General features: G+C 45.7%; 1 protein-coding gene across 1 annotated transcript; it reads left to right on the forward strand.

Annotated features, from left to right (window-relative positions):
• Positions 1-2,437: 2,437 nt before the first annotated feature.
• Positions 2,438-6,385, forward strand: LOC110586863 (zinc finger protein 165-like). Its single transcript, XM_021697176.1, has 3 exons — positions 2,438-2,917; positions 3,205-3,340; positions 5,432-6,385. Exons 1-3 carry the CDS (start codon positions 2,507-2,509, stop codon positions 6,334-6,336), a joined length of 1,452 nt encoding a protein of 483 aa, XP_021552851.1. The 5' UTR covers positions 2,438-2,506; the 3' UTR covers positions 6,337-6,385.
• The last annotated feature ends 6,537 nt before the right edge of the window (positions 6,386-12,922 follow it).

Consider the following 12,922-nt stretch of genomic DNA (forward strand, 5'->3'; position numbering starts at 1 on the left):
CGTCGGGAGGCTCTCGGGCTGCCCTCCCGTTCAGCGAGTGTGGAAACTCGGAAAACGGGAGTGCAAGGCCCTTGACCTCCGGAGTAACGGTCATTGAGGAGGAAAAACAGCCAAAGCCAAACATAATTCGAGGTCACGGGTGTTGTGCCCGAGCTCCGTAGAGTTGTGGTATGCCCTGCGGGCTCGTCGCACCCTCAGTCGGCGTCCATCCCGCTTCCTCGGCTTTCCTCGGTGCCGTTTGGATCTTTCCCACCTTGTATTGCCCGGTATTTGCTGCCCCGCGCGGTCTCTCTCTCTCTCTCTCTCCCGCCTCCGAGCCGTTAGGATATTCGATCCCGCTACCGTACAGCTTGGCTAGTCCTTCGGTCTTCAGCAGTTATCAGCATTTCAGCGTGTGTTAGGTGAAACCTGTTTAGTTACTTAGATGTTTTTAATGCACGTGGGTCTTACGTCCTTTTTTCCCAACTGTTTTTACAAACTCAAGCACCATTGAATTCCTTACGGCTGTACATCAAAATACGGATTTTCCAGGTATAGCCATACTGACCCAGACAGTATCCCAGGAATCACTTTCTAACAAAGTTCCCACATGATTAATCAGCTGGGAACTCAGACTTTCTTGGAAGCCATTACTGTACAACTTCTAGCCTTAGCTTGGCTTGTGTTCAGATTCTTAATAAAGTACATGTCAGTGCAACAGTGGGCACTCAGCTGGTGAAATGTGTAGTAGAAGGCCCCGCAAGATTGATAGTTGCATCCTGCTCTTGCACTCTAGGCTTCACATCTAAATTCCCGTTATTCAGTTTTTCAGTGCAGAAACCAGACATTCCCATGTGCTAAGACTCAAGGAACTGGTATTTAATAACGAGACTCACAGTCGACAGATAAGCAAGTCATGGTGCTGGTTTATTTTATTTAACTTTATTGGGGAGATGATAGGACTTAATGTCCAAGATGTGGACTGAGCCACGAAACTAGGGAGGTAGAGAAGGAACTGTTGGGGTAACAGGAAACCTGTTTGAGACCTTTGCGGAAGGAACTAGTTAACACTGATTGAAACTGTTAGCCTCTGGCTCTCAAGAAAAGTTACCCTGGGGCACCCAGCTGGCTCAGTTGGTGGAACAGGTGATTCTTGATCTCAGGGTTGTGAGTTCCAGCCCCACACTGGGTGTAGAGATTACTTAAAATCTTTTAGGGGCGCCTGGGTGGCTCAGATGGTTAAGCATCTGCCTTCGGCTCAGGTCATGATCCCAGGGTCCTGGGGTTGAGCCTGCTTCTCCCTCTCTCTCTACTGTTCCCCCTGCTTGTGCTCTCTCTGTCAAATAAATAAATAAAATCTTTTTTTAAAATCTTGTAAGAAAAGGAAAAAAAGTTACCCTTATTACTTAAGAGATTTATAAGTAATCCTAGGTCCAGATTTTGAATTAATAATTATCATTCCAAGCTTGCATTTTCCTCACACTTGTATAAGTATGGCCTTTCTATGTTTCTCTTTTCATATTGCAGTCCATCCTAGAAATGAACAACATGTTAATCTCCACAAACGGTATTTGTCAGGTCATTCTGCTCAGAAGCTTTCCTTGGCTCCCCAGTGCCTAAGAGATAAACTCTGAATTCAGGATCTTGGCATTTGAGGCTTTCTATGGTAGGGCCTTTGCCTCTGTGATTTCCTTATACAAACCTACTGAACTTTTTCCTTTCCCACTTCTGTGATCCTACCATTAACTGGTTCAGGCTGTTTCCTTGCTTGTAATTTCCTATTTTTCTCTCTCCCACATCCTATCAAATCCTTTCCATTCTTCAGAAGTTAATTTTTTCATTAAGTTTTCCCGGACCATTGCAACCTGCTAGACTTTGCACCTCCAACTTTGTGAAGCACTTTATTGTTTTTCTTATGCTGGTCCTTGTTGTCTTTATGACTTACATATAATTTAATTGCATGTGGTATGTTAACATGTAGCATTGCCTTAAATTTATAAATCTTATATTTATTGTTTCTACTTTAAGATATTTTGTTTTTATGGGTGCCTGGGTGGCTCAGTTGATTAAGAGTCCATCTCTTGATTTCTGCTCAGGTCATGATCTCAGGGTCGTGGGATTGAGCCCAGCCTTGGACTCTGAGATGGGCTAGGAGTCTGCTGGAGATTCTCTCTCTCTCCCTCTCCCTCTGTCCCTCCCCCCAACTCACACACGTGCGCCCTCTCTCTCGCTCTCTCTAAAGTAAATGAATCTTAAAAAGAGGTATTTTGTTTTTAAATTTTAATTTTAAGCTGCTTTGAGGTAGAAATTATGTGATAGTTGTATTCCACAAAGTATTTCAGTGCTTTTACATATAGTAAATGCCTAGTACACTTCTGTGTAATGGAAAATGATTATTTCTGTGATGTGATCTTTCATCTTCATAGACAGTAATAGTTATTTTTTATCCCTTAGAAGAGCCCTTGAAACTAAATAAGACCGTTCACAAAGCAGAAGTGGGTTTCCTGGTAATACATTTCATCCAAAAATGACAACAGAATCAAAGAAAGCTACAGCTCAGAACCTTCAGGAGAATGAAGGACTTCTGATAGTGAAGATAGAAGAGGAAGATTTTGTCTGGAGGCAGGACACTTGCCTCCAGAGAAGCGATCCCCTCAGGCAGGAGCTCTGCCGGCAGCTTTTCAGGCAGTTCTGCTACCAGGATTCCCCTGGACCTCGAGAGGCGCTGAGCCGGCTCCGGGAGCTCTGCCGTCAGTGGCTGCGGCCCGAGACCCACACCAAGGAGCAGATCCTGGAGCTGCTGGTGCTGGAGCAGTTCCTGACCATCCTGCCCGAGGAGCTGCAGGCCTGGGTACAGGAACATGACCCAGAGAGTGGAGAGGAGGTGGTTACCATACTGGAAGATTTGGAGAGAGGCACTGATGATGCAGTAGTCCAGGTACTCAAGGGATGGGAGATCTAAGACCTCCACATGGATGGAGTCCCACAGTGGGAGGAAAGGGCCTGAGATTGAACGCCCGGGGAGACCTGCAGGGGCTGTTAGGTCAGTGTGCCTTTCTGTCTCCTTTCTACCACATTTGGTGCTGTGCCACATTCTACATTTAAGTCAGACTTAATCCTTCTGCAATTTTGTATTCCTACAGGAGGTTCTCTTTGTTTTTGGAAGATGTTCAAATACCCAGCAGGGATTCTCTCACAAGCCCAAATGTACTTTATTTTTCTCAGGTTCCAGTCCATGCACATGGACAAGAGATATTCAGGAGAAAGATGGTACCTCCTGGACCAGCACTTAGTGTCCAGTTGCAGCCAGTGGACCCCAAGACCCTTCATGGTTCTTCAGCACCCCTTCTGCTGGACGGTGGTAAGGGGCAGTACTGCATGCAATTCATGTCACTGAAGGAATAGGACTGTGAATGTCCCTTCTCAGAGTAGCCTCTGTTACCATAGGTGGTCCTTTCCTTTATCACCCCATGAAAAGTAGAGAACTTTTTCCCTATGTGTCATTGACCAATTAAAACAAAAACAGAGAGAGAATTTGGTTCCTTAACCAGAATATTTACATTTTCCCATTTGTTCTTCATCCAGAATATTTCCAAAACACAGGATATTTTTATGAGTAAATTAAAGGAAAGAAAAATAAATGCATGAGAAAACGTCAGGGAATAAGTAAAAAAACAAAAGAAAAAGAGGAAGAAACACATCAAGAGAAACAACACATTTTAGCAGACAAGCAGATACATAATGATATACTTGGAAGTGGAATATAATTCACAGATACATAGAACAAGATCCACATTATTGTCTCTCTTACTGTATTTTTGGTCTTACAAAGCTTTCATTTTTTATAGGAAGTCAGCATACTTCTGGTGACTACCTCCATGGAATACTCATCACTGTTCTAAAACTCCTGTTTAAAAAGTTCGTGGACTCAATATTACTTTAGGTGTGAATGATCTCAAAAATAAATTCAAGAATAATTACAGTCAGTTTTGGGGGCACCTGGGTGGCTCAGTTGGTTAAGCATTTGCCTTCAGCTCAGGTCATGATCTCAGGGCCCTGGGGTCAAGCCCCAGGTCAGGCTCCCTTGCTCAGCGGGGAGTCTTTTTCTCCCTCTCCCTCTGCTCCTCTCTGTCTCTCTAATAAATAAATAAATAATCTATAAAAAAAAATAATAATGATCTTTAAAAAATATATAAGTAAATAAATAGATAAGTAGATAAATAAATTAGTCAGTTTTTTAAAAAATACCCAAATTCTGCTTTCCAGTTTGTTCTGGAGACATTGCCATCCACTCCATCCAAAATCATGCATTTCCCCCAGCCTAAGATCAGCATGGCCTAACCACCTTTCCTGCCTTAGCATATTCTAGACAAAGGAAACCCTGCAACAAAGAGGGGGTGCTTGGGGTGCCTGGGTGGCTCAGTCATTGGGCGTCTGCCTTCGGCTCGGGGCATAGCCCCAGGGTCCTGGGATCGGGCCCCACATCGGGCTCCCTGCTCCACGGGAAGCCTGCTTCTCCCTCTCCCACTCCCCCTGCTTGTGTTCCCTCTCTCGCTGTGTCTCTCTCTGTCAAATAAATAAATAAAACCTTTAAAAAAAAGTAACAAAAAGACAAAGGGGGTGCTTGATTGAAGCACAATATAGAGTCGTAAGTATAGTATAAATTTGTGAGCCAGAAGGCAGGAATTATGAGGACTTAATCATAAATGGATTCTGGAAACCAGGCGGAGGAGTTCAGGTGTGTTGTGGAAGAAAAGAGGGAAGATTTCTGAGTAGGGTATAGGAAGGGACAGGATGTTAAGGACAGTCTGGTGAGGGTATTCAGGATGACTAGGAAGAACAGCTCAGAGTCAAAACAGTGGGAGGCGGGGCACCTGGGTGGCTCAGTTGGTTGGGCGACTGCCTTCGGCTCAGGTCATGATCCTGGAGTCCTAGGATCGAGTCCCGCATCGGGCTTCCTGCTCGGCAGGGAGCCTGCTTCTTCCTCTGACCCTCTTCCCTCCCTTCCCTCCCGTGCTCTCTGTCTCTCATTCTCTCTCAAATGAATAAATAAAAATCTTAAAAAAAAAAAACAAAACAAAACAGTGGGAGGCTGTGACAGTCCCCTAGATAGGAAGAGTGACAAGGATAGTGGTAGCAGAAATGTAAAGAAGGGGATGTGTTCAGGGTACATTTAGCAGAAAGTGCTTATAGAACTTGATTAGCCATGGACGATGAAAAAATGGGTGGGTGGGTAGATGGTTGAAGGTTTTCCCCTCCACAGGCATTCTACGTGCTTTTACCAATTTTTCTCTTTTGTGTCCTTGTCCATCACACCTTTCCCTCCAAAGGCCACATTTTTAGAGTAGCCAATTGAAGTACCAATATGTAACTGTCTTGTGTATATCTCAAATTTTTTTTTCTTCCAACTCAGCAAACAGATATTTACCAGTTTGTATTTTCATTCTTTTAGGTAATGAGAGTGAAAACAATGGATCCATGCCAAAGTTGGACATTTATGAAGAAATGGAATCACAGAGGATTCTATCAAGAAGAATTTCAGGATTCATGTCAGAAGGATCTGCTGAACCTCAAGACATCCGTAAGTCTGCAGGCAGGTTAAAGAGGCAATGGGAAAAAGAATCAGGAGGGTCTCAGAGACCATCATCTGCTCAGGATGGAGGTTTTAGTAAAATCCTTACCCACAAAAATACACTGACAGGTGACATTAGCCATGATGGTTGTGAGAGAAGCTTAAACCTGAATTCAAGTGAATTGACACACCAGAAATCTTGTAAACACAGTACCTATGACCAAAGTTTCAAATGGAATCCAGATTTTATTAAGCATCAAAGAATTTATGCCAGAGAAAAAATTCACCAATATGGAACATCTCTCAAGAGCCCAAATCTTATTAAACATGCAGCAATTTTTAGTGGGGAGAAAACCCACCAGTGTAATGAGTGTGGGAAAGCTTTCAGACACAGCTCAAAGCTTATCAGGCATCAGAGAATCCACACTGGAGAGAGGCCCTATGAATGTAATGAATGTGGGAAAGGCTTTGGGGGGAGCTCAGATCTTATTAGACACCAGAGAATTCACACTGGGGAAAGACCCTTTGAATGCAAAGAATGTGGGAGAGCATTCAGCCTGAACTCACATCTTATCCTGCATCAGAGAATTCACACCAGAGAGAAACCCTATGAATGTAGTGAATGTGGGAAAACCTTCAGAGTGAGCTCACACCTCATTCGACACCTGAGAATCCACACTGGAGAGAAACCCTATGAATGCAGTGAGTGTGGGAGAGCCTTCAGTCAGAGTTCACACCTTCGTCAACACCAAAGAATTCACAAGAGGGAAAACCTGTTAATGTAAAGAACTTAAATTTTTATGGAAATGCGAAAGAAATAGCAACATGAAAAATACTGAATAAAAAATATGGAGTGAGATGAATGACTGAAAGACCAATGTCTCTTTTCTCTCATTCTCTGGCTTACTGTTCTGCTTATGGTCTTCACCTATGGGGGAGAGGGGATGCTTTCTGTGAGACAGGAGTTTCCTCTCTTCTATTGACTGCTGAAGTCAAGCCAGAAGAGCAGAATTTGGAGGATAGTCTATGGCAGTGGAGATAGAGGGGAAAAGGACTGTCTTGGGAAGTAACCATGATTACAGTGTGGCGGGGAGAAGATTCAGTAAAGAAGCTGATCATCAACACTAGTTAATGATTCTCCTCAAGAGAAAGTAGGCTAAGCCCTGAAGTGGAATAGTTTGAGCAAAACACACCAGCGCTTTCAGAACATTACTTTAAAATGAAGGCACAACAAAACTAAATTAGAAATTCATGTCAAACAAGAGGACCTGCACACAGTGGCATTCCGATACGTAGACCAAAGTCTATGTCCAGAGGTCATGCCAGGATGTAAACCAGGAGAGCATCCAAGGCAAGAGGCCAGAATCCAGAGAGATTGAAACAAGACAGGAGAGGAGAAGTAAATTAGGCAGGAGTTGGGGTTAGAGGTAAGGGAAGGTAGTCACATTGAGTTCAACCTCGAATATGGAGGAGACAGACGGTAACATAACTTCGATCTTACTGCCACATATGCCTGGGTTTTGGCACCTCCGTGGGGTGAGTGGACAAAGACTGCAGTTCTGGGGAGCTCTCAGGACAGAAACAGGGTTCTCTGGCTACTGACAATTGTGGAAGAGGGCTGAGGGAATTAGCACTAAAGGTAAAGGTCCTGAAACTGTTTCATTACTGCTGGCTGCTCTTCTTTCCAGAAAAGACAGTGTTCAGAGGGTTGGTATCCAAGAGAAGAATGGAGAGAGGAATCCAACAAGTAGGAACTCCACCAGTGATTTCAGGATATAAAGGCAAATCCTGCTCTACTGTTTTCCTGTTTGATAAGGCACGTTTTCCCTAATGTGAAAATAAAAGCAGCTATATAAGGCTTAAAATCCCATTGTATATATAATGTCTTTATCTGAAAACTAGCAAACAACCCCCAGTGTAGAATTACGACAATCTAACGTACAAAATCTTCTACCAATAGGCTTTATTTAAAAATGTCTTAGCATTTGTTTTTCAATCCTTGAACTAAAAATGTCCTGATAGCATCGAAGTAACCCAATGTGTGGGTGGGGGTGGGGCGGTATTGAATGCATAGTTTCCTGTTGCACACGTACTATGCTAATGCATCCTATGTCGTGACTGTTACAAGCGCTGTTTATGTGTTCCATTCTGTGGTTGAGAAAACGGAGCTGTGAGTGTCCTGCTTGGAATGCCTGAACAGCAAATGCTGGAACCAGGATTCAAACACGTGCTGTTCCCGGCCTCGTGCCTAATCCTTAACCTTGTGTCCCTGACAGAATCACCACGTGACGTAACAGCAAAACACACGGCACTCGTGCACCACCACTTTAAAGTGGGGGACGGTGACAGATGTTGGCAGGGATGCGGAGAAAGGGGAACCCTCCTACACTGTTGGTGGGAATGCAAGCTGGGGCAGCCACTCTGGAAAACAGTATGGAGGTTCCTCAAAAAGTTGAAAATAGAGCTACCATATGATCCAGCAATTGCACTACTGGGTATTTACCCCAAAGATACAAAAGTAGGGATCCGAAAGGGTACGTGCACCCCGATGTTTATAGCAGCAATGTCCACAATAGCCAAACTGTGGAAAGAGCCAAGATGTCCATCGACAGATGAACGGATAAAGAAGAGGTGGTATATATATATATATATATATATATATATATATATATATATATATATATATATATATATATACAATGGAACATTATGCAGCCATCAAAAGGAATGAGATCTTGCCATTTGCAACGACGTGGTTGGAACTGGAGGGTATTATGCTGAGCGAAATAAGTCAAACAGAGAAAGACATGTATCATATGACCTCACTGATATGAGGAATTCTTAATTGCAGGAAACAAACTGAGGGTTCCTGGAGTGGGGGGTGGGGGGGTGGGATGGGGTGACTGGGTGATAGACACTGGGGAGGGTATGTGCTCTGGTAAGTGCTGTGAATTGTGCAAGACTGTTGAATCTCAGATCTGTACCTCTGAAACAAATAATGTAATATATGTTAAGAAAAAAAGAAGAAGAAGAAGAAGAAGGTAGCAGGAGGGGAAGAATGAAGTGGGGAAATCGGAGGGGTAGACGAACCATGAGAGACGATGGACTCTGAAAAACAAACAGGGTTCTAGAGGGCAGGGGGTGGGGGGATGGGTTAGCCTGGTGGTGGGTATTGAGGAGGGCACGTTCTGCATGGAAAAAAATATATATATATATAAAATAAAAAAATAAAGTGGGGGACGGGGTTCGCACGTCGTTAGCCTTTCAGAAGGTGAAAGACCACACGCAACTCAAAACCGCAGCGCCGCCCCTCGGAGGCCACCACTGAGAGGAGCGTCTCCCAGAGAGGCCGGAAGCGGCGCTGTGCTCCGGGTGGCCGCCCGTCGAGGCCGCGCGGAGGTTACCACCGACAGCATCTTGCCGAGAGGCCGGAAGCGGCCGGCTTCCGCGCGTGGTGGCTACGCAGCTTCCGGCCGGGCTGTGTGGCGGCGGCGAGGGGCGCTGCGGGGCCTGCGGCGCGGTCGCGGCCGAGGCTGATCCCCGCAGCGCCCGTTCCTCCCCTGCCGGGGGCTGCTCGTGAGGTTCAGGAACAGAATTCCGAGATGAAGGCGGCGGCTACGGCCGCGGCCCCCCTGACGGGCCCCGGAGCGCGCCCGGTTCGCTGTGTTCTCTCCCCTCGGCGCCGGCTGTGCGAGTCCTGGGCTCCCGGACCGACAGCGGCGGCGCGGGCCCCGCGGGAGGGATGGGGCGTGTGGTCGCCACGGACCCTCAGACCTGCCTCTTCTTGTGGGGGAACGTCTGCGCTCGGGGTGCCCGTTTTCTGGCCAGGAGCCCACGTCTTCTCTGGGTTTGCTTGTGCCGCAGAACAGCGGCGTGTTTGGTGTGGTATTTTCCTTTCCTTCCACTTGTGGTCAAGCTTCCATCTTTCCGTGTTACGACTTTTGACCGGCCTAGTTTGTGCTTTCCATCGCACGTGACGAAGTTCACCGGGATTGTCGTTTTCCCTTGGAATTAATCTCTCAGCGAGGTGGTTTTTTGCTGCTGTTGGTTTAAGATTTTATTTAACTGGGGGCACTGGCGGGGCAGGGCATGAGAGTCTCCAGCGCACTCGGCACAGCGCTGAGCCCTCACCCCCCGAGGTCATGACCTGAGCCGAAGCCAAGAGTGAGGCACGGCTGACCCAGCCACCCAGGTGCCCCCTCAGAGAGTTTCAAGATGACTAGTCAGCTTTAACCTCAGCAGAAGTGTTGGGCACCCTTCTGCATTTCTGTAAGTTAATGGTTTGTTTTGCCTTAGGAGTAGTCAAAAAAATTCACCCCGAGACCGTCTCCTTGAAGCAGAAACTGTGAAGTAGGTTTATTCAGGCGGTGAGAGCCCGTAATGGAGGCAGCCTTGGCTGTTCATCTCAAAGGGACAGGAGGACCACGCTGGGAGCTGAGAACGTGCGCTGTGCAGGAAGAACTCCAGCAACCAGGCGGTAGATGCTAGTCCTAACTTCAGGCAGTTTGTTACCGGGAGACACCTGGACCCTGGGAGGCTCGGAACCAGCTCTAGGAGCTTTGCGGTCAGTGGCTGATGCCGCACCAAGGAGCAGATCCTGATCATCGTGCCCAGGAGCTCCAGGTCTAAATTAGAGGATCGGCCAAGGACCAGAGGAGGCAGCGATTGGGGGGGTGGGGGGAGGGGTTGGAGGGAGCGCTTGATGAAACAGGACAGCAGGTGTGATTAAATGAGTTAATATCTAGCGAGGGAGCGAAGCATCCGGACAACCATGGGAGCAAGGTTACAAAGCTTCCGGCTCCACTCAGCCAGGCCAGAAGTGTTAGTGTCGGCCTTTCTCATTCTCTCATGCTTTCTAGTTTGTTTCTTACTTCTTGAAGGTGGAATAGACTGTGTGTCCATTTTTCTCTATTCTCTGCCCTGAGAATTGTCCCCTAAGGCGTCCTTCTAAGATAATAACCCCGGTTCACTCATTGAGTCTTTCACAAACCCGACCATATCTTGTTTCCAGGCCGTGGCCAGGACATGTGGCATGGGAGTACATTCAGAGCACACCCGCAGCATAGAAGCCACCAACGGGGGCGCCTGGGTGGCTCAGTCGGTTAAGCAACTGCCTTCGGCTCAGGTCATGGTCCTGGAGTCCCGGGATCGAGTCCCGCGTCGGGCTCCCTGCTCGGCGGGGAGTCTGCTTCTCCCTCTGACCCTCCCCCCCTCATGCTCTCTCTATCTCATTCTCTCTCTCAAATAAATAAATAAAATCTTTAAAAAAAAAAAGAAGCCACGAACGACTCCAGCCCGTGAAGTATCTAGAAGTCCAGGCCATTCATGAGCAAGGTGAGAGAGGGTGGTTGAAAGTTCTGCTAGCTATCCAGGTTGAAAAGCATTAGGAACACCGGAAACGTAGAAACGCCATGCTGAATCAGACTGAATATCGATCCTCTCAAGTATCACATTCCCACTTAGGTAGCACTAACAAAGGACATGATACAGAATAACATAATGCTGTCTTCCCTATTATCAGCCTCAGGAGGAAGTTGTATACCAGCATTCCTAACTTCATTTAAAAACCTCTTCAGACTGTTCTCATAAAATAAAATTTATCTTTATTTAAACCTATTTACATTTTCGTCATATGTAATATCATGGCCTAATTTCTACTGTACATTTAGTACTTGCTCTGTAAAGTAGAACTTAATCTTTTGCCTTAAAATGACCTTTTCTGAATTTCCCTGATTATTTAAAGCCATTTTGTACCTCTTTACTGTGCCCTTGTAATGGAATCTGTGTCATCTACCTAATCTTTCAGACTCATCTAACCCTGTTTAGTTTTTCCTTTAGTCCCTGCTGTCTTTAGTTAAAAAGTCACAAATCATTCTAAAATACAGATCTTTCCTCTTCAGTATTATCTCCTCATTGCCCCCATTCCCTCTAACTTCAGTATATTTTCATCTGTTCTGACTACAGTTAAAAACAAATTATTTTGGGGCACCTGGGTGACTTGGTTGAGCGTCCAAATCTTGATTTCAGCTCAGGTCATGATTTCAGGGTCCTGGGATCAAGCCCCAAGTTGGCCTCTGCGCTCAGCAGGGAGTCTGCTTCTCCCCCTCTTCCTCTGCCCCTCACCCACTCCACCCCATACCCCACGCTCACTCTCAAAATAAAAAATATCTTTAAAAAAGATTATTTTGGGGCACCTGGGTGGCTCAGTTGGTTAAGCGACTGCCTTCGGCTCAGGTCGTGATCCTGGAGTCCCAGGATCGAGTCCCGCATCAGGCTCCCCGCTGAGCGGGGCGTCTGCTTCTTCCTCTGACCCTCCCCCCTCTTATGTGCTCTCTCTCTCTCTCAAATAAATAAATAAAATCTTTAAAAAATAATAATAATAATAAAATAATAACAAAAAAGATTATTTTTCTGTTACTTTCTACTGCCATCCGCAATATTTCTTATTTTCACCTTCTTCCACTTTTTTTTTCTTTTCACCTTCTTCCACTTTTGATACCCATTGTTACTCTCATTGTTCAGTCCAAATCCCTTTATGATAGTTGCTGTATTCATCTCTTTCCTTGCCCACCTCACCCCCCAACTCTGTACCTACAGAATGGGAGAAAATATCTGCAAACTATCAGATAAGAGGTTAATATCCAAAATATATAAAGAACTCGGGATGCCTGGGTGGCTCAAGTCAGTTTAGTATCTGACTCTTAGCTCAGCTCAGGTCTTGATCTCAGGGTTGTGAGTTTAGGCCCCGTGCTGGGTGTGGAGCCTACTTAAAAAAAATTTTTTTTTAATAAATATTTTATTTATTTAGTTGAGAGAGAGAGAGAACAAGCGGTGGGGTGAGCAGGGGCAGGGGGAGAGGGAGAAGCAGACTCCCCACTAAGCATGGAGCCTGACTCAGGGCTGGATCCCAGGACCCCGGGATCATGACCTGAGCCGAAGACAAATACTTAACCAGCTGAGCCACCCAGGCGCCCCAACATTTTTTTTAAAAAGACAAAATAAGGGGTGACCTGAGTGGCTCAGTCGGTTAAGCATCTGCCTTTGGCTGAGGTCATGATCCTCGGGTCCTGGGATGGAGCCCCACATTGAGCTCCCTGCTTAGTGGGGAGCCCGCTTCTCCCTCTGCTGCTCCCCCTGCTTGTGCTCTCTCTCTGTCAAATAAATAAAATCTTTTTTAAAAAAATTAAATTTAAAAATAAAAAGACAGAATATATAAAGAATTCATACAACTTAATAACAACAAAAACAATCCAATTAAAACACAGGCAGGGCGCCTGGCTGGCTCAAGTCGGTAGAGCATGCAACTCTTGATCTCAGGGTCATGAGTTCCAGCTTCACACTGGGTATGGAGCTTACTTAAATAAAAAAAAA

This window comes from Neomonachus schauinslandi, chromosome 8, assembly GCF_002201575.2.
Source record: "Neomonachus schauinslandi chromosome 8, ASM220157v2, whole genome shotgun sequence".
NCBI lineage: Eukaryota > Metazoa > Chordata > Mammalia > Carnivora > Phocidae > Neomonachus > Neomonachus schauinslandi.